This window comes from Equus quagga, chromosome 5, assembly GCF_021613505.1.
Source record: "Equus quagga isolate Etosha38 chromosome 5, UCLA_HA_Equagga_1.0, whole genome shotgun sequence".
NCBI lineage: Eukaryota > Metazoa > Chordata > Mammalia > Perissodactyla > Equidae > Equus > Equus quagga.
The window spans coordinates 79,897,684-79,924,855 of NC_060271.1; the positions used below are offsets into that span (position 1 = coordinate 79,897,684).

The 27,172-nt window shown below is 50.2% G+C and overlaps 1 protein-coding gene across 1 annotated transcript; it reads right to left on the minus strand.

Moving 5' to 3' along the window:
* Positions 1-441: 441 nt before the first annotated feature.
* On the minus strand, positions 442-27,172 carry VAX2 (ventral anterior homeobox 2). The gene is made up of 3 exons (XM_046663450.1): positions 26,917-27,172; positions 9,118-9,305; positions 442-1,063 (listed from the first exon to the last, which is right to left on the minus strand). The coding sequence occupies exons 1-3, from the start codon at positions 27,152-27,154 to the stop codon at positions 626-628; spliced, it is 864 nt and encodes a 287-aa protein (XP_046519406.1). The 5' UTR covers positions 27,155-27,172; the 3' UTR covers positions 442-625.

Here is a 27,172-nt window from a genome sequence, read left to right on the forward strand (position 1 = left end):
TAAGGCATGCGGGGTCTTGCCTGGGTTTACCTTGGCGTCTCTCTCGGGCTCTCTGGATCCTGGTCTTGCCTTTCCTTGTCTACCCTCTTGAAGGACTTCATGATTCCCCCTCTCCAGTGCTATGTTTGAAAGAGGAGCTTGTAAAGGGCAGTGCTGAACCAGCAAAAGCACTGATGTTGCTACACGGGCCTTGGGATGCTTGGGTGGGAGCTATCAGAGTCACGTGCCTGTCGCCCACCCACGTGAGTACCCCGATCCCCCCACAACTGTGAACATGACCCCGGTTTTTGCCCCCTCCCATTAGCGGTGGCCCGATCTTTGACCATTTTCCTTCCCAGTGGGGGTGGGGAGGGGATTGAGGGCAGTGGTGGTGCTGTGGGGACTCTGTTTCCCTTCTTGTCATTGTTTTCCTTTTATTTCAGTGAGAGGCACACGCACACTGCACTCACACACACATCGTGGGACCAAGGCTGTCGTCTGATCGAGTCTCTGAGCCGGGGGGCGGGTGGGGCAGGGTGTGTGGCTGCCACCCCTCCTCTGGGGGCCTGCTCAGGGCAGTCCGCTGGGGCACAGGAGGTGGGGGCGGGGCTGTGCTGGGGACTCGGTGTCACACAGGGGTGGAGGCTTAAGCATTAGTTTTCTTGCCGCCAACCGGGCTGCCTACTCCTCGCTCTGGCCGGCTGTAGGGCTCAAAGGCCGAGGAGCCCAGTTCGTAGCCTGCAGGCAGGTCCAGGAGCGGGGCAGTGGAAAAGCAGAGGGCTGGCAGAGGGGGCGGCAGTGGGGGGGACGCCGGGGCCGAAGTCAGAGGGTTGAGGCGTGGGGAGGAGTTCCTGGGGCCACCCAAGGAGGTGCTTCTGTGGCCGGCAGGCAGGCCAGGCAGGCCGGGGGTCAGCGCCAGGAGGCTGGGGGCCCTGGGCACGGACAGCAGCCGGCCCTGTTCCAGCAGCCGCAGGATGTTGGAAGTGGCAAAGGCCTCAGAGGCTGAAGAGGACGCCCGCTTCTCCAGGTCTCTGCTCTGGTCTTTCTTCTGCTTGGTACGGCGGTTCTGGAACCAGACCTTCACCTTGGGGCAGAGGGTGGGGTGGGGTGTCAGGAAGGGAGAGGGGACAGGCCAAGCCAAGTGGGGGCCAGTGGGAGGAGAAAAGGAGGGGAAGGGCATGGGGGTGTAGGGGAGTGGGGAGCAGGTGGAGTGAGAGGGGAAAGAAGAGCAATTCGATTGTCATTAAGGCCTTCCCACAACCAGCCTGCTCTGGGTGAACTGATGATAAGGAACCCTGGCCCCCCAAATCATGGACACCCCTCCACTGCTGAGCCTCAGATGGAAGGGCTGGCAGATGGAGGGTGGAGTTTGGAGGGCACACATGCAGTTCCCCTCTTGGCCCACACACATTCCACTCTTAGGCAGGTCCGTGGCTTCAGCCACCATTTATGTGCTGGTCAATCCCAACTCTACCTCAGGCCCAGGCCTTGGAACCGAGATCCAGGCCAGCTGTCCAACTGCCTGTTAGACCTCTCCATGGATGTCACAAAATACCCAAACTCCACACGTTCAGACCAGCTCGGATCCACTCCCCTACACAGGGGCCTTTCCCGCCTTCCCTCTTCCATGAGGGCCATCACCATCTGTCCAAGCAGAAACCTAGGAGAGCTCCCTAAGCCCCCCACTCCCCAGTGCAGGCCCTCTGCTCTTCCCCTGCCCACTCTGGCCTGGACTGTGGCCGCAGTCTCTCCAGCATGGCCTCTCAACTCTGCCGGCCCCTGAGAGACCCCTGGGGAGCCTACCTCACTCCTAACCTCAGGCTGATCAAGTCAGAAGGGGGCTGGCTGGGACCCTGACACTAGTTTTGAAAGCTCACTGGGAGATTCCAAGGTGAGAGAACCACTGTTCGAAGGGTCTCTGTGCCTCCATCCCAGCCTCACTGTTTGCAGGGCCGGGGCAAGAGGAAAACTGGAAGGCCTGGGTCATGGCCCTTCCTGACTCTGACCTGCACATGTGTGGGCACCCAGCCTGTTCACACCCTGCAAACAGCCCCTGATGGTTGCTTTCTGGACCTGGGGTTCTGGATAATGGCTGCGTGGTCTGTCCTTGGGAGGACTGACTCAGGGAGAGCCCAGGGAGGCACTGGAAGTGGGCTCAGGCCATTTGGTAGGCAATTCTGGAATCCTGGACACCTGGGGTGTGGCCTAGAAGGTGGGCACGGCTCCTGCTGGGCATGACTCTTCGGCCTTACAAAGTCCTCACCCCATAGGAAGGGACATGGCCAGAGAAGGGCCAAAGTGGGGCCCTCTAAAGCATGGGACCCAGGGTAGGGGCCAGTAGCCCGGTCTGAGGACGGTCCCACCTCTCCTCATCTTGGCCCCCACACTTGGCTCTCTAACCCAGTCTGCCATTCCCGTGTTTGAACCTTTCACAGCCCCCTCCTGCCCCCTCACCTGTAAAGGCCGGGCTGCTCAGTGTGATACCAAGTGTAAGAGGATGTGGCAGGGTGTTCAGGGGAACTTCCAATGGCCACACACTCAAAGCTGGGGACAAAGAGGTGCCAAGTACCCTACCTCTGAAATAGAGCCACCAACAGAAGGGCAGAGACACCTTTTTCCAGGCCTCTGAGAGGAAGCCGATCTCGCCCTCCACCACCACCCAGCACTGGGCTCTGGAGCCCCTGTCCTGTCCTTAGAAGAAAAGGAGGCTGGGAGGGAAGCCAAGTGGTCAGCCCTCATGGTGACAGGGATCTCTTCCCCTCTCTGAGAAGGAGAGGGTGCCCCCCTGCCGAAGGCAAGTCGGGGGGCCCTGAAAGAATCACTTGTAGGGACTGGAAGAGCCTGAGAGAAGGAGAGGCTGGGATTCCCTCCCCAGCTGGAAAACTTGTCAACTGCAGGCCCATGTCACCTTTGCCCAGACTTGTGTCCCCAGGAGCACAGAGGCTGGCCTTGCTTCTGGCCTGGAGGTTTCAGGAGGCTGGCAGCCGCTGGGCAGTGTGTGCCAGCAGGAACCATGGAGTGGAGGGCCTGGAAAGAAAAGGATAGGGAGGCCTCGCCGGTTCCCTCTCACTTTCAGAAGACCTAAGGGAGGCCAGCAACGCCTGTGGCTCCGGATGAAGGAGCCGAGAGGTGAGGAGGAAGCAGGCGTGGGTGACGAGGAGGGCAGAGCTGAGGCTGCCCAAAACCTCCTGCAGGAGCAAAGGCCTCCAGCCAGGGACGCCTGGGTGCCTCCCTCCTCACACCAGAAGGGCCCAGTATGTAAAAAGCTCTCTGCCTCCCCGCCCCCCCCCCCACTCCTACCCTCCAACTCAAAGGGCGTGCATTGATGGGGGGAGGGAGCAGGTGGCTCAGACAGGTCACACAGGCCTTCCAGAGGCCACAGCGGGAGGCGTTCAGGACAGCAGGGGCCTTCCTCCAGCAGTGAGTCAGGCCTGTTCTGAGTGGGGAAGTGGGGAGAAGAGGAGCTGTGAAACAGAGGTGAGTCTGATGTTTTAAACCCATTTCAGTTTCAATAACTGAAAACGACCAGAAAGACACGGGATCTACTTGAGACGGACTGCTTCATTCATTCACTCACTCACTCATTCATTCCGCAGATATGTATGGAGCGCCTATTATGTGCTGGGTGCTGTTCTAGGCTTGGGAGTTGGCAGTGAACAAAGCAGAGCAGGCCCTTGCCGTGTGGAGTGGACAATGTAGGGTGGGAGATGGATGATAAAGAACAAATACGGACAGAGAGGCAGGGCGGGCAGGTGCTTCGAGCAATGCCTCTCAAATTATTTGTGGTGAAGGACCACTTTTTAAAGGTTCCAGTCTGCTGTGGACCAATACTTTTATAAAATACAACTAAAATGAACTACTAGAGAAATTGCTATATACACTTCTGAACCCTCTCCATTTCTGAACTTGTCACGGACAGATAGCAGTTTGTGGGCTGGCACCAGCCCCAGGACCACATTTGGGGACAGTGCTTTAGAGAAAGGATAAAGCAGATAAGGGGGAGGGGTGGGGTGGTGACCATCATTAATGGGGTAGCAAATACTGAAGAGGTGACATTTGAAGAAGCTATCAGGAAGGGATCGTAAAGGGAGAGTTGACCCAGTCCAGCCGAAGGAAGCAACTAGAAAGAAGAAAACTCTTTTATGTTTGTCACTCTGGGATCTTGATTCCTCCAGGAAGTGGTCCCAACAGATCCTTGGGGACCATGGCTCTGCATGTCACTACATTCCTTTCCCCTGCTGAGAAGCTTCTTGTCTTCTCTGCCCACTAGCACCCACCCTCTTAGGACCTCAGGCCAGGCACCACCTCCAAGAAGCCCTGAGTCTCAGTTTCTCATCTCTAAAATGGGGACAGAAATACCTGGCCTTTGCAGGGGTTAAATAAGGAAATCCAAGCAAAGGGCATAGCACGGTGCCTGACCCACACAAAACGTGAGTTATCGTTCATTGCTGGCTTTCTCTGCTTCTAGCTCTGACAGGGGAGAGGACAGACCCAGGAGTCATGATTCCTGCCCTTGGGGAGCTGAGGGTCTAGTGGGAGAGCCCCCACTCCCAGCAAAAGCAGGGCAACTAGGTACAAAGGGAGTGGCAGTGACGGGGGGTCTGCTGAGGACTGATGAAGCTTTGACATGGGGCGCTCCCACACACCTGCTGCTGCAGCTTGTGTGGTGTAGCAGGGAGAGGTGCCCACGGGCTGGCGCAGGGTGTGGCTGTCTCTCGGGAAGGTGGGCCTGCAAGGGGAGGAGAGGGGAAGGCGGAGGGCAGGTGGAGCTGGGGCGAGGGCGGCATGCCCCTTTGTTGGGCACTTATGGGCTAGCTCAGGGACTCTCAAGCCTGGCTGCACTTTGGAATTACCTGGGTTTTTTTTTTTTTCTAAATCCTATTGCCCATACCCAATCCCAACCCATGAAATCAGAATCTCTAGGGCGTGGGGCCCAGGCATGGGTATTTTTTTAAAAGCTCTGTGGGTGATTCTAATGTCGCAGACTGTGGAGATGGATGCTGGAGCTGCAAAGGTGGGAGTGAGAAGGTGTGCCCGTCCACTTCCCACCATCGATCCCATGGGCCCTAAGGGTTGACTCCTAAGGCTCAGGAAACAAGGGACAAACTGAGTGAGAGACAGGCTTAGTGCCTCTGAACTGTCTCCTCCTGCAGGAGAATCTCAGTTCCGTCTGAGGGTCAGCCTCTTCTCAGGGTTAAACCCAAAGTTATTGGTCCTTTCAGGCTCATTTAATCACACTCTTCCAGGGGACACAGGTCCTATCCTGCAGCACACTGCTGGGGGCGTCGCCCTCTCCTTATCTTCCCAGCGCCCTGCTGTGGTCTCCCTGTGGGCTGCCATCTTGCCTCCTCTCTCTCCTGGTTCCTCTGGAACTCAGTGAATGCTCAGTGGCTTCATGCCCTGATCTCTGTGATTGCCAGACCACGCTGGGACCCCTGGCTGCACACCAGGGGATGGGGGGACGGTTTCCACTTGGCTGCCAGGACTGGGGGAGCATCTTCTGGGAGATGATCCATCACCTTCTTCGGGCTTATGGTCAGTCTTAAATTCCAAGACTCATTGTTGAGTTGAAAATGACACTAATCTTTGAGAAACTTCTTCCTGTGACTGGGGGTCTCACGCTTAATCTGAGATGAACGGTACCTGTGTATCTGGGATGGCCTTGGCTTTTGTAACCTGGACCAGGAAGGTACCACCTATTCGACTGTTCTGGAAGAAGCCATCTGGGGCAGAGGCGATGGGCATGGGGCTGAGGACAATTGCTGAAGGGCCAGAGCTGCTCTTACCAAGCTAAGTGGTGATCCTGTCACTACTGGGTCTTGGCTGCTTGTCCTCAGCCTGGCCCCTGGCCTTGAAAAAGTCCCCTAGGGCAGCGGAGTGAGGGGGATCCCAGAGCCAGCCTCTCACCTTCCCTTATTCCACAGCCACATCTTTTCTTGTTCCTCAGCTCAATGCCATCTCCTCAAAGAGGGGACCACTCTGAGCACTCCAATAAAGCATTTCCTCCTGGTCTCTGTCATGTCCTGCCTCATCTCCCTCACAGCACTCAGCACTCCTGTAAATGCTGTGTGTCTTTCCCGAACAGAATGTCAGCTGTGTGAGAGAGAGCAGGGGCCTGGTCTGTTTGCTTCTCTGCTGTATCCCCAGTGCCCAGAACAGGACCGGGGACACCGCAGGCCTTCAGTAATAGCTTTGAACAAAAGTATGGGTGAATGTACTGAGAATTCCACAGAATTCTAGCTATATAAGCTTGGGCAAGTTAACTAACCTCCCTGAGGCTCAGATTTCTGAAATGGGGATAATATTACCCATGAAGCCATCTTTCTATAAAGATTAGATGAGCTAATGAAGGTGCCTGCTTTACATTTTGAGCCTATTTAATTTCTTTGTGCCTCAGTTTCCTTCTCTTTAAAGAAGAGATAATAAAGACTTGTTCTGGTATAATAAAAAATATATTTGGTCCATGTCCCTGGTTCTAGGCACAGAGCTACTACAACCCCAGGAATTTCCTGGGTGACAGGAGTGTCTTTTGTTAAGCATAAGGAGCCCCATTTGAGCACACTGGAGTTTATGCTAATGAGGTGACTCAGGGTAGGCCCCTAGATAGCCTCAGGGTGGGGCTGGACCCAAAAGACCAGACAAGTAGACCTGTGATTAGAAAGTTGAACTTCAGCCCCATCTCTGACATCAGGGAGGGGAGGGAGGCTGGAGATGGGGTTTTAAAAACTCTTGAAGAATGAGATTTGGAGAGCTGGGCTGGTGAACACGTGGAAGTGCTGGGAGGGAGGCGCACCCAGAAAGGCGTGGGAGCTCCCTGAGTCTCCTCCCAGACCTGACTCTATGCATATCTTCCATCTGGCTATTTCTGAGTTGTGCCCTTTATAATAAAACTGTAAATGTATGTAAAGTGTTTTCCTGAGTTCTGTGAGTCATTCTAGCGAATCATCAAACCTGAGGAGGGAGTGTGGGCACCCCCAAGCGTACAGCTGGTCAGTCAGAAGTATGGGTGGCCCCTGGGACTTGCAACTGGCATCTGCTGTGAACCTGCCTGTGCACCGAGCCCTTCACCTGTAGGGTCTGTGCGGACTCCTGGAGCTGGTGTCAGAATTGAACTGACTTGAACAGTTGGACACCCAGTTGGTGTTGCAGAATTGGTTTGCTGTTGGTGTTGGAAAACACCAGACGTTTGGTCTCAGAAGAAAAACCTCACACGCATCCCCCCAGGTTGTGGTGAAGCCTAACGAGTTAGGACACGTCCAGCACTTAGAGCAGTGCCTGGTGCCCACAAAGCTCGATAAATGTTGGCTCTGCCTTATATTATCTGCAAACCCCCAGAACTGGGGAAAGAGAAAGGAGGCGGTCAGCAATAATCAGTGAGTTAAGGATTCGTTGAGGGCTCACGGTGTGCGGCTGTGTGCTGGACTCCCCAAAGAGGCCTGAAGAGGGGACGTGGCCTCCAAATACATTCTTGTCCTTGGGAAGTACATACTAGTTGGTGCCCACTACACACCACACACACTCACACTAAAGGTCAAGCTACGTTGAAAAGTTCTCCTGGGACAAAGTCAAGAAGCCCTGGGGAAGGCTTCCTGGAAGAGGAGGGGCTTGGCCTTGATCTTCAAGGGAGGGTAAATGTAAGATGCATGGGGGGCAGGGCAGGGGAAGAATGAGGACCCAGAAGGAGCTGCCGACCTGGGCATCTGAAGTGCCCTTGAAGAACAAAGTTTCAGGGGAGAGTGTAGGGGCAAAACTAGGCAAGGCAGAGGGTAGTTAGGAGAAAGAGGAGGGGCAGGTATTGAGGGGTGACTCTATGCCTAGGCCTCAGGGTTTGAGGCGCCTCCCTGACTTCTCCCAGGAGCTCTGGCCTGGCCCAGCCACCGCAGCCCCGCTCTGAGCACAGCCCGGCTTTCCAGCCCCCGTCTGAGCCTCACTGGAGGAAGCACCCAGCTGCCCTGGGCCATCTGCTGGGTTGTTTGGGGCCCTGCAAGGCAGCTGGAGGAAAACAGGTCCAGGCGGAGAGGACCGGAGAGGACCCGTGCCTGCAGGACAGCAGCTGCTCCCCAGCAGGGCCAGAGCCTGACTTAACTGCAGCGGGGGCCCTGAGGGAGGAACAGCAGGAGGCGGCTCACGGAGAAGCCTCACATACCCTCCTTCCAGGCTGTCTGCGTCCTTCCTCCTCTCCTTCCTCTCCGCTTCCCTTTAGAAGTTCTGTTTGGGCCACTGTTTGCAGTACATCTGTTGACTGATCTCTCTCACACATAAGATTAAACTACCAGAGTTGTAGCTAACGAGGGGTCTCTGCGTCACTCTGACAAGCCCAAGGATGGCTGCCCAGTTTACAGGCAGCATCAAGATGCCAGACTGCCTGTCCAAATTCTGGCTCTGGAAATTATTAGTCGTACCACCTTGGGCATAACCTCTTCTCATCTGTAAAATGGGATGATACTGGTGGCTCCATCAAAGGGTTGTTGGGAGGGATCAGTGAATGAATATACGCAAAGCACTTAGAATAGTGCCTTGGTGCCAGTGCTACTAAGTAAGTATTATTATGGTTATTATCACTATGTAGCTCTATTTCCAGCTTGAAACGCCTCCCTTTACAGAGTAGGTGCTCAGTTTACTAAAGTGTTTCCTTTGGGTTAATCATAATATTGTTATGTCTTAACAATATTATGTTAAGCCCTTCTTTCCACAGGAGGTTCTGAGGCACGCTGGGATGGAAGGAAGGGGATGGAGGGTGGAAAAGCCCAGGATGGGGGATGAGAGATCCCTAACCCACTTTTGTAATATCTCCTCTCTTCCCACTCCACCCCCTCACCATCCCTTCCTGTAGGCTCCTCTCGAAGTCCAACACCCCCCTAAGCCACTCCCTGTATTTGAGTGTCTCTCCCCCCTTGTTTCTCTGGCCTTTTCTCCGTATCCCACCCCAAGGGTCTGATGCATCAGAGACCGACTCTCGACTCTCTCCGTGCACCATATTTATTTGCTCTGGTTTGCCTACAGCTTTAAGCCTTTCCCTAACGCATGTCTGAACTCCTCTGAAGTTGGGTCTCCCTGTAGCAGCCCCTGGGCCTCATACCCCAAGGAGTTCCCAGGCTGCCAGGGCAGGGGCGGAACGGCCTGGCCTTGCCCTCTTACCTGGGTCTCCGAGAGGTTCAGCTGGCGGGCCAGCTCGGTGCGCTCACGGCCCACCACATACTGGCAGCGCTGGAACTCCATCTCCAGGCGGTACAGCTGCTCCGCTGTGAAGGAGGTGCGTGTACGCTTGGGCCTGTCCAGGTCCAAGCCTTTGGGCAGGACAATTTCTCGGATGGTCCCTTTGGCGTCTGCAGGGACCATGAAAGGAGGCAGGTTAGTTTTCTGCTTAAGGAGTTAGGCCACCAACAAGCATCTCCGTAAGAGGCACTGTGGTCTAATGGGGAGCTCCTCAGGCCTGGGCCTGGCTGTGTGACCTCTGACAAGTTACTTACCCTCTCTGGGCCTGGGTTCCTTAATCACCCAAAGCACTATGTTGTATGTAATGGGTGTATGCATGTGAAGGGGCCTCAGTACAAATGTCAGGTCTACCATCATGGCCTGAGCAGAAAGGACTCACTCTGATCCAGCCAGGATTCTGTTCCCTTAGCAGAATCAAGAAGAAATGGAAGGGGATATACTGAGTCCTCAAGTGCAGGAAAAGATGGCTTAGAACGGGGTATGGTCAATCAGGTAAGGCTTACTGGAGGAGACGTCCAGAGCCAGGTCCTAAGCCATGTGTGTTTCTGTGTGTGTGTGGGTGGGTGGGTGTGCGTGTGGGCATGTGTGCGTGCCTGGGTGAGCACTCTGCCCACAGACCCTCCTGGGGTCCATGAAGAGGCTAGCTGGTATAGGGTAGAGGACAAATTGGGGAACTGGGGTCCCCAAGAGGAGCCCAAGGACCATTGCTACTACGTCAAGCTGCTGGGGTGCCTTCCAGAGAGGGGACTTTCTGCCACTCCCCGTGTACCTAGTCCTGAACAGCAGGGCTGCCCTCCTGGGCCCTGGACCATTGCCGTCCATACATGGGGCCTCCAATATTTTGGAGCCCACCAAGAGAGGCTGAAAACCCTGCAGCCCACATTCACCTGATATTCCCACTTAAAGAATTCAGTAACAGCAACAAAGCATTCGGCAAAAGTAAAATATTTTTGGAGAGGTGGTTATATATATATATATATACACCAGCTTTAACCATGGGGCAAAGATGATCCATGTTTTAACCATACACATTGATGGCTTGAAATCTAGTTATTAGAAAATTTTATGTCAAAAGTTAAAAGCGTGAAAATCTGCAGCATCATATTCTGCAGGATTTACCAAACCACTCCCAGCACATGATGTCGATAATAATGAAGCAAAACTAACAGCCATTTATCATTACATAGGAAGAGCAGTGTCAGTGGAAAACTTAGCAACGCAAGGCAGCCTGATCGAGACACCCTCCACAGGTGTAGCAATTCCCACCGTCTCCAGGGGGCGTGCACAGTTGGACTGTGCAATGTGGCCAGAAGCGTTAGGAGCTGTGGCTGCTCATGTTGTAGTCATAATAACGGCTGACACCTGTGCCAGGCTTGCTCTGGGCCAGGTGCTGCTTTAAGCACTTCCACCCTCCCAATGTCTCAATGAAGTTGGAACCATTGTTATCCCAATTTACAGATGGGAAAATGGAGGAACAAATTTTAAGTACTTGCCCAAGATCACACAGATGGTGTTCAATAAGCTCTAGAAACCCTCTCATTTTACTTTATGAATATCCTCTTTTATTAATCCCTAATGATTCGATTGATAGGTTATAAGAGGACTTTGGTCATGGGTGAAAAATGGAATCTTCTGGATGAGTTCATCGTTGCCCTGGAAGATGCAGGAAAGGACCTGCATTTGGGAGATGTTGTCTGCCAGGAGGTCTTTGTGAGCCACAGGACTGTAGATCCTACTTTTGGAATCCTTGTTCTAGAGGCTGAACCTGAGACCTCCCCCTCAAACCCCCACCATGTGATTTATGAAACTGGTTCTTCCCGGCTCCCGCCAGGGCCAGGGGATGTTCGCTCCTCCTGGGGGTGCTCTAGCTCCTCATGGGCTCCAGGATCGCAGGTCCTTCCCTTGATACCAGAGGTTCTCAAGCACCTTCGTGTTCACACGAAGAGGTGAGTCAGGGAGAAGGTGAGTCAGGGTGGGGGGACGCAGTCACTGCTCAGAGGTGGCTGTCTCCCCTCACTGGGCAGGTCTTGTGAGGGAGCTGGGCAGAGGGCATCAAATGGATGTGGGCTCAGCTCTTGGAGCATTGGTGGGAACCACAGTCCCTTTGGGACAACTCAAGCTTCCCCAATTCAATCTTTCTACATTCCAAGAAGGTGGGATAACATTTGTGACCCTATTGTGACTGGGTCCCTGGTTTCCAATTGTGAGACCAGTCTCAGGACTTCCTCATGACACCCAAGTGATTCCATCTCCAAAGGCAGTGATTTTATTAAAAGCGTCTTTGGGGGCGTGGACTGGTGGAAGGGTGATGGGCATCTTACGTGATGCCAGAAGCTTCCCACCCTCTCCCTAGCAAGCCTCCTGGAGTCCCCTGGAAACTCTGAGATTGTGCTCCTAACCGCTGGAGTCAAACCACACATGCCCCCACACTTGCCTTTTCGTAGACGAGCTAAGAGGGGCACTCCCACCTCAGGAAGCAGCTAAGTTTAGTTCCCTCACTCGGGGTCACAGGAGGCAGGAACCACATAAGAAAGGCAACTTCAGACTTGCTCGGCAGTTATCAAACATGTCGCACATGAAATAAGCACGTGAAACGATGCTCAACATCACTAGCCGTTAGGGAAAGGCAAATGAAAACCAAGAGAAAGCTAGTAGGATAGCTAAGACAAAAATACTGAGAATGCCAAAGTCTAGTGAGGATGGAGAGAAACTAGATGGCTCATACATTAGTGGTGGGAATGTAAAATGGTGCAGCTGCTCTGGAAACTGGCCTAGCCGTTTCTTTTTTTTTTTTTAAAGATTTTATTTTTTTCCCTTTTTCTCCCCAAAGCCCCTCTGGTACATAGTTATATATTCTTCGTTGTGGGTCCTTCTAGTCGTGGTATGTGGGACGCTGCCTCAGCGTGGTTTGATGAGCAGTGCCATGTCCGCGCCCAGGATTCGAACCAACGAAACACTGGGCCGCCTGCAGCGGAGCGCGCGAACTTAACCACTCGGCCACGGCGCCAGCCCCTGGCCTAGCCGTTTCTTAAAGAGTTAAACATATATTTACCATAGAACCCAATGATTTCCCACCAGGGCATTTATCGTAGAGAAATGAAGTCTTGCGTTCTCATCAACACCTGCACACAGATGTTCAAAGCAGCTTGATTTGTAGTAACCCCCAAAGGAAACAATCCAGATGTCCTTCAATAGGTGACTGGTTAAACAAACTCTTGCATCATGGAATACTACTCAGCAATGAAAAGGAATGACTATTGATAAACACGACAATTTGGATAAATCTCCAGGCAACTATACTGAGTGCAAAAAACCAAGCCAGTCCCCAAGACTACATACTGTATGATTCCATTATATAACACCATCAAAATCACAAAGTTATCAAGGTGGAGAACAGATTTGTGGTTGCCAGGGGTTAGGTAAAAGAGGGTGCGGCTGTAAAGGGGTAGAGGGAGGAAGTTTCCTGGTGGCGACAGAACAGTCCTGTGTCTTGATTGTGGTGGTCATTATATGGATCTCTAAGCGTGGTAAAATGTCACAGAACTATATACAAAGACCAAAAAAAAGTGCACACTGAAATGGGTGAAATCTGAGGAAGGTCTGTAGTCTAGTTAACCATACTGTGCAATGCTAATTTCCTGATTTTGGTAATGTGGTATAGATATGTAAGATGTCACCATTGTGAGAAGTGAGGTGATGGACACATGGGACCTCTCTATACCATTTTTACAGCTTCTTGTGAATCTATAATTATTTCAAAATATGACAGTAATAAGTAAAAACAAAACATGCCATGATGTTTTGTCACAGAAATTGACAAACCCATTAATGGAAAGCATATAATAGTGTTTCCCCAAGAAACACTATTTGTAAGGCGATTTTTGTTTGTAAGATGATTAAAAATGGTACATAAATACACATTTGTCATTTCAAAAGTTATGCAGTTATGTTAGTATTCACTAGAAGAAAATTTAAACCTATAATTTTAAAGCCTTAGGATAAGGCTAGAGTAGGTATTTAATTTTCAAATGTACTATGATAAAATGTTAAGTAAATAAATGGAAAATTAATATAATGGAAATGGTGAAGATGATATCCAAATAAATGCAACTGGAAAACACTGGAATAAGGAGTGCACAATTAGACCCAGGTGCACACAGTGACAGAGTTTATGATAAAGGGAATCTTCTAAGTGAGGGAAGGTTGGTCTAGTCTATAAGTGGAGTTAAGCAGATTGTGACCATAAATTACCTGTTTGGAATAAAATTAAGTTAAATTCATGTCTCACACCATAAATAATGTTTCAAATGGACTAGAGAGCAAATCATAGACTATAAAATGATAAAGCCACTAAAAGAAAATAAAGGAGGATATTTTTATAATTCTAAGCTTGGGAAGAGCTTTCTAAGCAAGATACAAAACTGGAGCTGTAAAGGAAAAATGAAGGATATATTTGTTTATATTAAAGCTAAAAACTTTTGTATGACAAAAGCACCAAAACCAAGGTAAAATACAAAAGACAGAATTGAAGAAAATTCTTTTTAAAAAGGCAAAGAAATAATATCTAGAATATATAAAATGCAATTATAAATACATGATTTTTTTAAAAAAGGGAAATAGTCTAGTAGAAAAACATGGTCAAGTAATTTATCTGAGCCATTCACAGAAAAGTTATCCGAATGGCCAACAAACACATGAAAGGATGAGCATGGCCTCACCTAATCAGGATTATGCAAGTTCAAGCAACAATGGATTATCATCTGTCTCCCATAAGAGTAGAAGCACATTAGTAGATGATTAATAAAACAGTGAGGCATGGTAGGGGACTCGGAACTCCCATTCACTGTTGGTAGGATTGTAAATTGTCATGACATTTTAAGGCTGCATTTGCCAAGATTAAAGACGTACATAACTTTTGCTCCAGTAATTTTATTTTAGTAGATATTTATCAAGAAAAGCACAAACTCACGTGCTGTAAGTATATATAAGGATTTTGTTGCAGCATTGTAAAAATATTGAAAATTTGAAAGCATCTTCAATGTTCCCCTTAAGGGAAATGGCTGAATAAATTATGGTACATTCTTACCATTCCTATTTTATAAAACACCATGTAGCAATTAAAAAGAATGAAGCAATATCTCTATGAACTGGCATTAAGTGACAAAAGTAAGTTATAGAATAATATGTATAGTACTATCCCATTTATGTAAATAAAACAACTGTATATATTCAACCATTCAACATAGATTTACTATACACCTACTATGTGCCAAATACTATTCTAGGGTCTGAGGATATAAAAATGAGCAAAATCGACAAGGTCGCTGTTCCCATAGACCTTGTACTGGGAAGAGAGACAGATAATAAATTAAAAAACTAATATGTAAGGTAATGATAAATGCTGAGAGACAATAAAACAAGATAGGAGGCTATTACAGACCCACTCCAAATAACCAAAACCCAATAACTATAGTGTGAGTGTTTGTACTTGCTGTTTTCGCTAGGACGGTCAGAGGAGGCCACTCATCCAAGTCAAGTTAGTGTAAAAACCATGAACGCTGTTCACCAGTGTGTCCAACTCCTTCCAGGCACATGGTGGGGTTGCACTAATTTTCTGCCATTTGAAATGAGATATGACCATATGACTTGTCTTAGCAAAGAGGAAAGGATACAGTCACTTTCGGGTGAACGCTTTAAAAGCTGGTTCATATTTTGCCACAGCCCCTTCTCCCTACTGTGATGGTCACGGAAGCGGGAGCCAAGATGGAGCCTCATCAGCCTGGGTTTCTGAGTACCACGATCAGCCCTGCCCGCTTGTGATGGATTTATCACGTGAGTGAGAGATCCACTTGTGTTTCGTTAAACCTCTGAGATTTTGGGTGGTCTCGGCAGCAAAATCCAGCCCAGGCTCTCTGACGCAGCCCACTTGCCTGAATTGTTCCTTTTCTGGGTGGAGTTTAGGGGAATCCCCAGGAAGGAGGGACAGCCTTAATTCTAGGGCCTCTTTGTGGGGAGGTGCTTGTTAGGGTGAAACTGCAGGGCTCTAAATGGAACAAGTCCTGGGGTTTGCTGTCCTTCCGGTCTCCTCAAAGAGAGGTGAGCCCTAGAGGTACAGGGGAGGGTGAATTCTGCCCAAGGAGCCTTTGCCTTGCGACAGGTGGTGACCCCTGCCTGATAAGAGGCAGCTAACGCTCCTGACCACCAGGACCAGAGTACCCACTGTGGGTACAGACCTCAACGCCCTACTGACTTCATCTCCCAGCACCCGGTAGATCCTCTACACAAAGAGCCGCTAAGGTGCTGATTTTTAAGCGTGACAATGACCTTCCTGCCTTCATCTACCAATATAATGTGATTACTATAAAAATTCCTTGTGGAAAATTTATTCTCAAGTTTATTGGGAATGTTGAAAATGAAAGAATAGTTAAGAAAAAAACGTTAAAGAATGAGGAGAGAATACTTGCATTACCACACAGCAAAACATGTCACCAATCTGCAGCAACTAAAATGGCATGATGCTGTCACGAGAGCCGTGACGCCAACCCACGCAGACAGAAGGGCCTAGCAGTTTATAAAGATGACATTTCAAGTTAGTTGGAAAAAAGACAGGATTGTTAAGGAGCTGGCTTTTGGACAATTAGCTCATTATTTGGAATAAACCATTTTATCTCACACTGCATGCAAAAATAAACACAAGATGGATTAAAAATGTAAATGTAAAAAATAAAGCTCTAAAAATGGGGAAAAAACAAAGAAGAATTTTAAAAAATAAATGACAGTTTTGAGTATCTAGAAATAAAAGCTTCTGCAGGATGAGAGACAGTTAAAGGACAATATGATTGGGAGAAAATATTCGTAATACATGCATAACAGAGTCTTAATGCCTAGTACACAGTCCCCACAGACCAAGAGTAAAGTTGAGTAGTCTGGCGGGACACTGAACAAATTGTATGAAAGGGTTATTCAGAGGAGAAGAAACACAAGTGGCTAATAAATATGAAAACATACTTAAGCTCAGAGGGAATCAGAGGAAATGAAAGTTAGAACAGTGATGAGATATAACTTTTTTGAGATGCCATATTTTATCAATCAGACTGGGAAAATTGTACTGGCAAAGAAGAGGGAAAGTAGGTTTTCTCAAGCTCCATTAGTAAGAATACAAATTAATACAATATGTGTTTTTTTGGCAAGCAATTTCATAACGCTTAGCTAAACTAAAACACGCATAGTTCCTTTGTTCCAAAAATTTTATAGAGGGTTTCTACCCCAGAGAAATATTGGTATGCTTTGATAAAGAGAGATCCACTGTTTGTAGCAGAGTTTGTAAGAGAAAAAAAGGGGAAAAAGCTGAGTGTTTATCAATAGGAATATTGTTGATGGAATCAGAGTATAGTCACGCCTTTGGCTATTATGCAGACATTAACAAGAACGAGGTACATCTCCATACACTGACCTGGACGGATGCCCATTATATATGTACTGCTCCTGGAAAACAGCAAGAATGTATGAAACCATTTTTATAAAGAATAAAAAGTAAAACTAAACAATGTGTGTGTGTGTGTGTGTGTGATTATACCTACATAGGATCGAGTCTGGCAGGATGAACACCTCTCTTTTCTGTTGCCTCTAGGGAGTAGAAGCTGGTCAGGGAGGGAAGACTTCTTCCCTCTTATTTTCTGTACTTATTTACCATTTGGTTTGTTGCAAATGCAACAATTTTTTTTGGTAACAAAAATTTTGCAACAAAAATCTTGAGTATTATAATTACGTATATTACATATACACATATAATATATTATAATATTTTTATCTTTAGTTGGAGAACTTCCTAATCAATTGAGAACTAAAATCTAGAAGCCAAAAAGGAAACGGCCATTAGATGTGATTACAGTTTAAATTTCAGTTCAGAAAAAAAACCCCAAAACTTCAGCAAAGTTTAAAAAAAGAAGAAAAGATCTGAGGATGTTTACAACATGTCACAGAAAAGGGAATAATTTCTTTAGTATGTAATGGCTAAAGCACGTGAAATGGCTAAGTACATGAATTAGAAATTCACAGAAGAGGAAATAAAAATGAAGAATAAGTGTATAACAATATGCTTAATACTAATAAAAATATTCTTTTTCACTTGCAAAGATTTCACTCTAAAGATTGAGTAGATCCTGGGTTGGAAGGATGTGGAGAGATGGCACATTTATATGCAACTTCCGGGAGTATAAATTAGTACTTTTTGGCATAAAATTTGGAAATGCCTATCATAATTTTAAGTCTATATACTTGGATTTCATAATTTCACTTCTACAAGTTTATCCTGTAATTATATTCATACCAGATATATGTGAAATGATATTTATTATTTTAAATATTTTGTTTTGAGAAGTTTCAAACACACAAAGTGAGAGAGGATAGTAGAGTGTGCATGGATAGACCTGTCCCCCGGCGTCAGCAGTTATAACCTCAGGAACAGGCCGATTTCTTCCACATCCTTATAATTTTAAGAAAATCCTAGACATCACATAATTTCATCCATAGACATTACATGTATCTCTAAAAAAAAAAAAGAATCCTTTTAAAAAGCAACCACAATTCTATTATCACAACCAAAAAAATTAACAATAATTCCTTAATATGATAAAATGTCCCACCTGTTATCACATTTTCAGATTGTCTCATAAATGAGACTTTAAGAACACTCTTTTCAAATTAGGATACAAAGATGTTCACCGGAACATTGTAATAGTGAAAAAGTAGAAGCAGCTTAAATATCTATCAGTAGGAGACTGGTTAAATTAATTATATTTTATTGGCATAATGGAATACTAAGCAGCTGTTAAAAAGAATGAAGCAGTTCCAGATAGAAAGATTTCCACAAATATTTGGTAAATGAAAACAAGGAGTTTGCAAAAAAAAAATCCCACTTTTGTAATACATAACTTACATATTTATGGTTTTCAATTACTAGGGAAAATTTGGGAGATTACACCTTGGGAGTGACAATGTATTATGCAGGGGAAATGAAGAACATTCAACTTTTACATGATATAGCAAAACAGCAAGGATTCATTTTTTCAGTTAGAAAGATATTTTATAATTCAGAAAACAAAAGACGTCAGAAACAAAATTAAAAGACATTATAAACTAAAAAAATTGCAACACATATTGAAAGCAATCGACTACTATCCATAATACAGAGCTTCTACAAATCAAAAAGAAAAGGGATATTTGAAAATTAAAAGGGTCAAAGGAAACGAATTGACAGATAGATAGCAGAAGAAATACAACTGGCCCATAAACATGAAAAGATGCTCAGCTTCACTAATAATAATAATAATAATAAATTAGAATGCTAGTGAGGTACTTCTTATCAACTATAAGTTTGGCAAAAGTAAAAAAGATACGTAATGTCCAAAATGGGGAGAGGGCAAAAGTAGGGGTATAAATTGCTAAACATTTTCCCCCTGCAGAACAATTTGACAATATCTATCAAGATATAAAGTGTAAACTGTGATGGCAAGATTTGGATATACAAGCACTTTCAGGCATTGCTGGGATGGGGAGAGGGTACCATCTTATGGAGAGAATTTGGTATGATCTTCCAAATTATAAACACAGATACCCTTTGACCCAGTAACCCACTTTTAGGAACTTCTCTTAGAGATATACCCACACATGTGAAATGAGCAAGGAACAAGTTTATTTACTGCAGCCTTGTATGTAACAGCAACAGATAAGAAAAAAGCTAAACGTCTATCAATAGCGCAGCGAGTATGTAACATCCATTATGGTCTGCCCAGTCCTTATAAACGGAATACCAAGCATCTGTAAAAAACGAGCAAGAAATTCTTTATATCCCAAGATAGATTGGTAAGTGAAAATAGCAAGATCCAGAAAAAGCATAGAGAGATGTCACCATATAAGTAAAAAATAAAAGCAAGAAAAAACAATATAGCTGCGCTGACTTGCATAAGCCTAAAAATTACTTGGAAGGACACATGAAAAAGCAGTAAAAAATGGCTGCCTTTCAGACAGGCGGGAAGTGGAGCATGACGGACAGGGATGGGAGAGAGATTTTTCACTGTGTACTTAAAACAACAACAACTTTTTGATGTTTGGATCATATGAATTAATAACTACTTTAAAATTAAAGGAAACAAGTTTAAGAAAATTTTAGTGTGTGTAAACCTTTTGAAACAGCAATTCCGTTGCTAGGAGTTTATCCCTCGGAAATACTCAAGGCGGTGCGGGAAGACCTGAGCCTTGAGATCGTTGCAGTGTTTATTTTTAGGGAAAAACAAGCAAAACATCCTTCCAGAAGTTAGGAGAATTCAGCTTTCCCCAACCAAAGGAATGCTCTATTGTCACGGCGCAGCGCGAAACAGTTGAGCAGAAAAGACGACCTCTGCGGGTTAAATTTTTTTAAAAGGTACGTTGTGCCATTTGCGACGATAGGAATGGATCCTGAGGGTATTATGCTGAGTGAAGAGAGTCAGACAGAGAAAGACAAATATCGTGTGATTTCACTCATATGTGGAAGATAAACACACATAAGCAAGGAGAACAGATCTGTGGTTACCAGACGGGAAAGGTCGGGGGAGGGCGAAACGGGTAAAGAAGCGCATATATATGGTGGCAGATAAAAACTAGACTGTTGGCGGTGAACACGACGAAGTCTTTACAGAAGCTGGAATATAATAATGCACACCTGAAATTTGCACAGTTATAAATCGATATGACCTCAAAAAGAAAAAAAGATACGTTGCAAAACAACTTAGGTAATACGATTCTGCGTTTGCTAATGTTTGCATGTGAGAGGGGGAGAAACTGCTGGAAGGGCGCGCCTGAACCTGGGAACCGTGGCTGTTTCGGGGAGCCTTCTACCGCTTCGGGTTTTGTTTTTACGGTTTGAGCACGTAATACGTTTTGAATTTAAATCCTCTATCCTATCGACCTGTCTACACTGTAGGCGTGGCCCTGCCCGAGGCTGGGTCCTCTCGGGGCGTCCTCCACCCTCCCAGCGCTGGTTCCCCGCAGGTCCACGGGTGGACGCGGTGGGCGACAGAAGAAGCGAAACACAGAACAAACCCTGGCTTTAATTATCTGGTGATTTCCAGCTCCAGCGGAGAACTGGAAGCTTGCGAATTGGACGGAGATGAGGGGCATGGATTTATCTAGTTATTTCTCTCACTCCCTGGCTGGCTTTGCGGGGGGCAGCCGCAGAGATCCAGGAGACTCACTGCCGATCTTGCGGCCCACCGCTCCGCTTCCCACGACCTCCTGCTCCGGCCCCGCCGGCTTCTAGGCGGCCTCCCCCGCCTGGGGATGCAGCTACTAGTAAAAGAACCATATTTGAGGTTTTTCAGCTTTTATATTTCGGCGGTTCCCAAAGTCGAGGATTGCACAAAGTTCCAAGAATATGGCGTTGCCCACTTTATATTTTAACAATTATTCTATGTTCTGGCAGCATCGCCATTTCATTTAAGAAACGAGACTGTAACGTCAAAAAATAAGATCATCTCAAAACAGACGGTCTTCCCCTGGAAAGGGCGTTGCCACGTCCTGCCTAGTGAAACACGCCAAGTAGACGATTGTCTCCCTTCATTCATTCGACTAATATTTACCAGTGCCTACTGTGTGCTAAGCACACATGTGGGGGGCTCGCGTGGATTGGGTGGGCGCGGTGACAACCCGCTACGTGGTCCCGGCGCGCCATCAAGGGAACCCGGCTCCCGCACCTGCCTGCCTCGAACTCAGCGCAGACACCGGCCCCCTACACCCAGGCCCGCCGCGGGTGGGTCAGGAGGCAAGGCTGTCTCTCGGACGGGAAGCTGAGCGCCAGCAGCCCAGCCGGATCGGTCTGGCACATAGTAGGTACTCATTAATGTTTGTGGAATGAATCAACCAAGCGAAGGGCAAGGCCGTAGGAGAGGTGGTTAGAGGGGCCTTCGCCGACCCCAACTAGACCTTACAGCCGACCCCACAACTCCGCCACGCTCGCAGCCCTGGCTTTCCGGGCCCACTCGCTCCTCGGCTTTGTAGGCCAGGTCTCCTCCAGGCGCTGCCACCTCTTTCTACAGCGTCCGATGCCACCCAGGGACCCCTCGCCGAGAGACCCTCTAACCTCCCTCCCAGGTCGGGGGTGGGGCGAACCCGGCGCCGAGACCGCCCGGGTCCCGGGGATTCCTGGGCAGGGCGGTCCGCCTCGGCGTCTTCTATCAGGTTCTCACACTGGGGGCCGGCACTCGGCGGGACGCGCCGCCGGTAACCGGCTACCGCTTTCCGAGGAGAGTCAGGCCAACCTTTATTGTATAGTAAGTAAACAGGAAATAGAAGGCAACATTCGTAAGCTTTGTATGCCCTCCCCCGCCTCCGCGGCCTGCCTGCCTGCTTGCTTAAAATATGAATCAAAGAAACAGCGTACAGAGAGGGCGCTGGCGGCTACCACGGCCCCAGACCGGAGTCGGGGGTAATTGAGGAAACGGCGGGGAGCCAACAGGACCCACAGACGCCCTCTCTCCATAGTGCTGCACCATCGGTGAAGACTCGAATCTGCTTGGTGCCAGCGCACGCAGCCCAGGGACACGCTCCGCCGCGGTCCGCTCCCTCCCCGTCAGTCCTAAGTACCCTCACTGTCCCAGCCTCCGAAGGACTCGGCCTTCCTGCCCAGCTGGTCGCCTGGAGGGGGGGGGGAGGGGCCACCTGGAAGCTCCGACCCTGCAGGCATGTGTGTGCCCGATGCCACACGGGTCCACAGGCGTCTGAGTCCAAGCGACCCCCCAGGACGGCAGAAACAGCATGAGAACACAAGCAGCCGCCCGAGGCCCGCACAGTTCCCTGAAAAGGAAGACGGTGCACGCAGGGCACGCCACCAGAGACATGTTCAGTTGCTGGGCTGCTTCTGGGGGGAGGGTCAGCAGGGATAAAAACCAAAATGATAGGGCCCGGCAAAGACCCGCCAGGAGAATGTCGGTCCTTCTGCCAAAAATAAATAAAGCAAAAGAATAACAACAAACATTTAAAAAAGCTCAGGAAAATAAAAAAGAAACCAAATACACCCACAAAACCCAAAATTAAAAATTGAAATAAAACAGAAATCCCAAAGTGCAGTCCCCTGCATGAAACATTTAAACCTTTCAGCGCTGCCTGGGGGTCCTGAGTAATCGCTTCTATCCACAGACTCAGATACTAAGGCCATATTCGGGCCCAAGTATATGATGGCCCAAGTGCCAGGACTCACAATCCAGTGCTCCTTCCGATATATCACTCTGTCCACCTTCTCTGTTGCCAGAGCGACTGCCGGGCAGGTGGGCCCTCATGGAGCTGCTGTGACCTGCGGGGGGCAAGGCCTTCGGGGTCCAGACCAAGACACCCTAGGTCCAGTGGCATCTGTAAATCCAAGGAGAAAGCGAGTGGATGCTGCGTCTGCGACTCTGAACCCAGACCTGGCTGCTGGAGTGGGGAGTCTGTTCCCAAAGGCCGCTCCCAGCTCAAGCCCCCCAGAAGGGGTGGCCTGGCATCTTCAGAAGCATCTGTGGCAGCCAGGGCCCCACCTGACTGCATGCGCCATCGTGCTGTTCGGAGGTGCATGTTTCTGGAGTGGGGGTCCAGCACTGCCCCCAGATTCTCAGGGGAGGCTGGACCCCTCTAAATTCAATGCCCCCTTCCCCACACCCACATCCATAGTGGGAATTGTCCAGCCACAGCCGGAGGCCCTGGCCTTCCTTCATCCTCCTGGTCCCTGGCCACCGGTGCATCCATCAAGCTCTCAGGTGAAAGCATTTTGGCTAGTGGGTGATGGTGTCGGGGGAGCAGTCATTCACTCAGTCAAGGGATCCCGCAGTTCTGCTGCCCTCCTGCTCCCAGACGGAGGGTACAGAGCCAGGCAGGGAGCACCGTGGGCCTCACAGTGCGAGAGCGCTCTTATGAAGGCCTCTGAGTCTTGCCCTACCTGGGCCACGGTGGCAGCACAGAGTTAGGGGCAGAGGGTGTGGCCCTAATGTGGTTTTGAGACCAGCGGGCCTGAGGGATGGCTTCAGGTGAGCAGGGTCTGGCTCCACGCATTGTTTACAAAAGTTGCTGGGTGGAGTGATGCTGGCAGAGGGCCATCCCTGCTCAACCCAGACGGGTCATTGAATTCACGTCCGGATTAATTTGGGGAGCATGTAGATGGATTTGAGTGTGCGGGTGCGACTGTAGATTGTGAGGTTGCAGGGAGTTTTGGGTGAGAGTTGTCCCATCTCTTCTGACTGCCAGGATCCCGGCTCCACCGAAAAGGCCGTTGCCTGTTCCTTCCCACTGCCTCCTGCCCCCGGCCGGCGAGGCCTTTCCAAATAGAAAACAAAAGGACCCCCATCCTCACCCCTCACCCACCAATAGGCCGTGCACGCAGAGGTATGGGGCGGCCTACTCCGCTGTAGGGTCTCCATGGAAGCCTAGCTGTGTCCGCCGTGGGGTGTGCAAGGTGCCTGTCATGCACACAGGCCTGTCATCCCGGTGGCCTTGTTTGCGCCCGCGTGTGGCATGAAGCAGCCTCCATTTTGAGGCGGGGGATTCAGTAAGGTCAGCCTCCCTGGCTCCCTGACCCACATTTCACAGAGGCAGCCGGAAACTTGAGTGATTGGTTGAGCGAGGGTTCTTTGAAGGGGCTTGGGGAAGCCCGCACCGTGTGGTCGGCAAGGTAGCGCTGATCCGCCTTTCATCAGTGGTTCTTGACCCCTTGGCTGCTCACCTCCCCACACATGCGCAGCCTCTGGGCCCAGGGCCAGAAGGAGATGTGTCCCTCATGGGGAGCTGAGTTGGGAGAGGCCTCTGAGGAAGGAGGCCCACCCCCAGAAGTGATCTGTGAGTCACCTCCGAGCTCCTCCCCTTTCATTCAATGGAATATTTATGGAGATCCAGCTGGGTGTTTGCAGTTTTATAGACATCATCCCTGACCATTAGCGTAGCCCTTCAAGGTAACAGTTTCTTTGTACAGACGAGGAAATTGAGGCACGGAGAGGAAAAGAAACTGCTTCAAATTGAAAGGGCTATAAGGCCAGTATTCCAAACTAACTTCACAAAATCCCAATGCCCGTGCTTTCCTCCTACTTCCCCATGTCTTGAGCCTCCCACAACGGATCTGCAACCCTGGGGTGGGGCCCTCAGGGGAGCAAAGGTGGGGTGGAAAAGAGGCAGAAAGAAAGGCAAACACCCAGAGAGAGTCGGGCTCTTTCCCAGAGTCCTCACCCCACCGGCAACCTGCACCTGCGGCAACCTGAGGCTGCGATGGCAAATGCCTCCCTCCACCTTCTCAAGGTTTCCTCCGAAGGCACCTTGGCAGGATGTGTCCTTGAGGCCAGGGGCAAAATGTACTCCCAGTGAGAACATCCTGGAGGGATATTCATCTGGGGGGGTGGGGGGTGAAAAAGGGCTGCAGACGTCTCTTCACCAACGCTGGGCCTGTCACGTGTCAGAGCCTCTGCCCTGGGCCCTGGTGGGGCCAGGCGTGAGCAAGGTGACCCTGGCCGGGAGGGATTAGTAGTAAATGACATCCCGAGTATCTCAGGAGTGTAATAACCTCCTCATCATTAATTGGGAAAGGACATAAGGATTTATGAGGGATCTGTTTACCTTTTATTTTTCGGGTGTGTAAATACACCCTCTATGCTGTTTCCACTATACTGTACAAACATAACAGCTTCGCAGTATGTGCGCACACGTGTTTATAAAAGTGCACCTCCTGAAAATGCCCACAAGCTGCCCACACACATGGGGTCCATCCCTGCCTGGCTGTGGATGGCGCCCAGTGTGGGTAGCCCCCACCCCACACGGTGCAGGGTCACTTTTGACTCCTACCTTTTATGTGTCTACACTTGGGAGTTATCTAACTGACATCTATACACAAAATGTATTTGTTCCACATGCAGGATTTGTAGAGCGTACGGGATGGTAGATGGGCACAGAACTCATAATTGTCCAGGCAGAAGGAAAGGCCCACAGAGACGGGGTGCAAGGTGGTAAGTGTCATGGTCAGGACTTGAGGGCCTTAATCTGGGAGCGTGGGCTTGGGGGGCTGAGTTCTCCATTTCTGAAGGCCCTGAAGATGCCCTTAATAAGGAGCTCTAAGTTGGCTTAAATATCTTGCGTTTAAGACACCCACCGTCTATGCAATGAGATCTCACTTAATCCTAGGTGCCCAACAGGTCCACATACCCGCTGGAATCCCTGCTGGATGGGGACACCCCCCCCCAATGCTCTGTCCCCAGAATAGCGCTGGGCACCCCATCTCTGGGCGACCACACCTGGCACCAGGAGCGTTTCTGGAAGTCCAGGGTCCCCAAGTCTCTGTCCAAGACTGTCATCAGTCAGCTTCACATTGGGCTGCTTCCACACTCTACCCTAGCTCTGTCCCCCATTTCCAGAGCCACCCCAATCCAGTGGCGTGGGGAAGCTGTGTGCAACCAGGCCCAGGGGTCCCAGTCTGTGTGTGGGTAGCCCAGCTCAGACCAGAGAAACTCGGGATCCTGGCGCGAGAACTACCTCGAGCCGGGGTCAGGCTGGTTTCCGCTTCCCCAGGCGGTGGCCGTGGAAATGAACTCGGGCCGTCGACTCCCGAGGCCCCGCGGCGGCTCGCAGGACCGGCGCGCAGGAAGAAGAGGCAGGAAAAAGGCAGCGAGCAGGAGGAAGCCGAGCGAGGCAGTTGGAGAAGGAGGCCGGGAAGACTTTCCCAAGAGTGGCCTCTTCTGGGCGCTGGGTCTCCTGGTCCCGGGGCTCCGGGATGGTGGGGCAAACAGACCTCAGGCTCTGGCTGCGGCCTAGGGATGGGCCGAGAGCAAGACCCCGGGACCCCGTTTCTTCTCCCATCTCGCTGGGCGAGGCCCGGATCCGGCGAAAGCCGAGCTTAGAGCCCCGCGTGAGGCTGGCTCTGGGGACCGGCGGAGCCGCAGCCTCGCGGCAGGGAGGCCAGGCAGAGCGGGGCGCTCGGGCGCAGTCCGGAGGCGCTTGTAGGAAGAGAGTGCTGAGAAGGCGAGCTCGGCGGAGAGAAATGGCCAGGAAAGAAGAGAGAAGGACGAAGGGCGAGGGAGAAAGGGAGAGACGCCGGGAGAAAAGGCCAGGCCGGGAGAAGGCCGCACGGAGAGCCGCCTGGGCCCGGGAGCCGAGAGGCAGTGGAACCGAGAGAGCGAAGCGCAGGCGGGCGAGCGCGGCGCACGCCACCCTCCGCGTTCCGGGGTCCCCTCCTACGAGCGACCGCTGCGGTCGGCGTCACTGGGAATGGGAAACAAGGCTGAGCAGGAGGCGGGGAGGCGCCCGGCCGCTGAGCAGAGCCCGGGCCTTTTCCTCCTGCGGTTCCGGATGCCGGTCCCTCCTCATCCTGACCCCGCGGAGCGCTCGTGACGCTTTTCTCTGCGAGGGACGCGGGGCGGGGACCTGGCTCTCGGCATCCCACACTCCCATCTCTGCCACAGTAACCGGCAGGATGGCCTAGGGTGAGGGGCTGGCCCGAGAGGATGAGAATTGTAAGGCAAAGAAATAGGGATCTCTTCGGTGTCATTTGCTGCTTTGTCCCCTGCCCTCAGCTCAATGTCCAGCACACAATAGACGCTCAAAATAATTTTTGCTGAATGAATGACTGAATGATGAGTTACTGAGCACGTGAATTGGGAGGTGGAGGCTGCAGGAAGGTCGGAGGCCCCAGTAGGGGTAGAGTGGGGTCCAGGGGGTCAGGGCCGCGAGCTGTCCTCTTACCTCGTACCAGGATGCGGCGGCAGTGGTCTGCCTCGCCGAGCCCGGGCTGCCCGTCGCTGTCGGCGCTGCTCTCCTTGGAGCCCGCGGGGCTGGAGGCGGATGTCCCGGCAATATCCCTCGGGCTGCGGCCGCCGGCATCAGCGCTCGAGTCCTCCGCTCCGCCGCGGTCCCCGCCCCGCCCGCCGCGCGACTCCCGGCGTGCGGGGCCGCGGTCGCGCTCGGCGCCCCCATCGCCCATGCCGGCCGCCACCGCCGC

Excerpts from the sequence above, each read along its gene's own strand:
- VAX2 (XM_046663450.1), bottom strand. The coding sequence starts at position 27,154 with ATGGGCGATGGGGGCGCCGAGCGCGACCGCGGCCCCGCACGCCGGGAG. Across the intron at positions 9,306-26,916 it reads CCGCCGCATCCTGGTACGAG|ACGCCAAAGGGACCATCCGA; the intron begins GTAAGAGGACAG and ends TGGTCCCTGCAG. Across the intron at positions 1,064-9,117 it reads TGAACCTCTCGGAGACCCAG|GTGAAGGTCTGGTTCCAGAA; the intron begins GTAAGAGGGCAA and ends CTCTGCCCCAAG.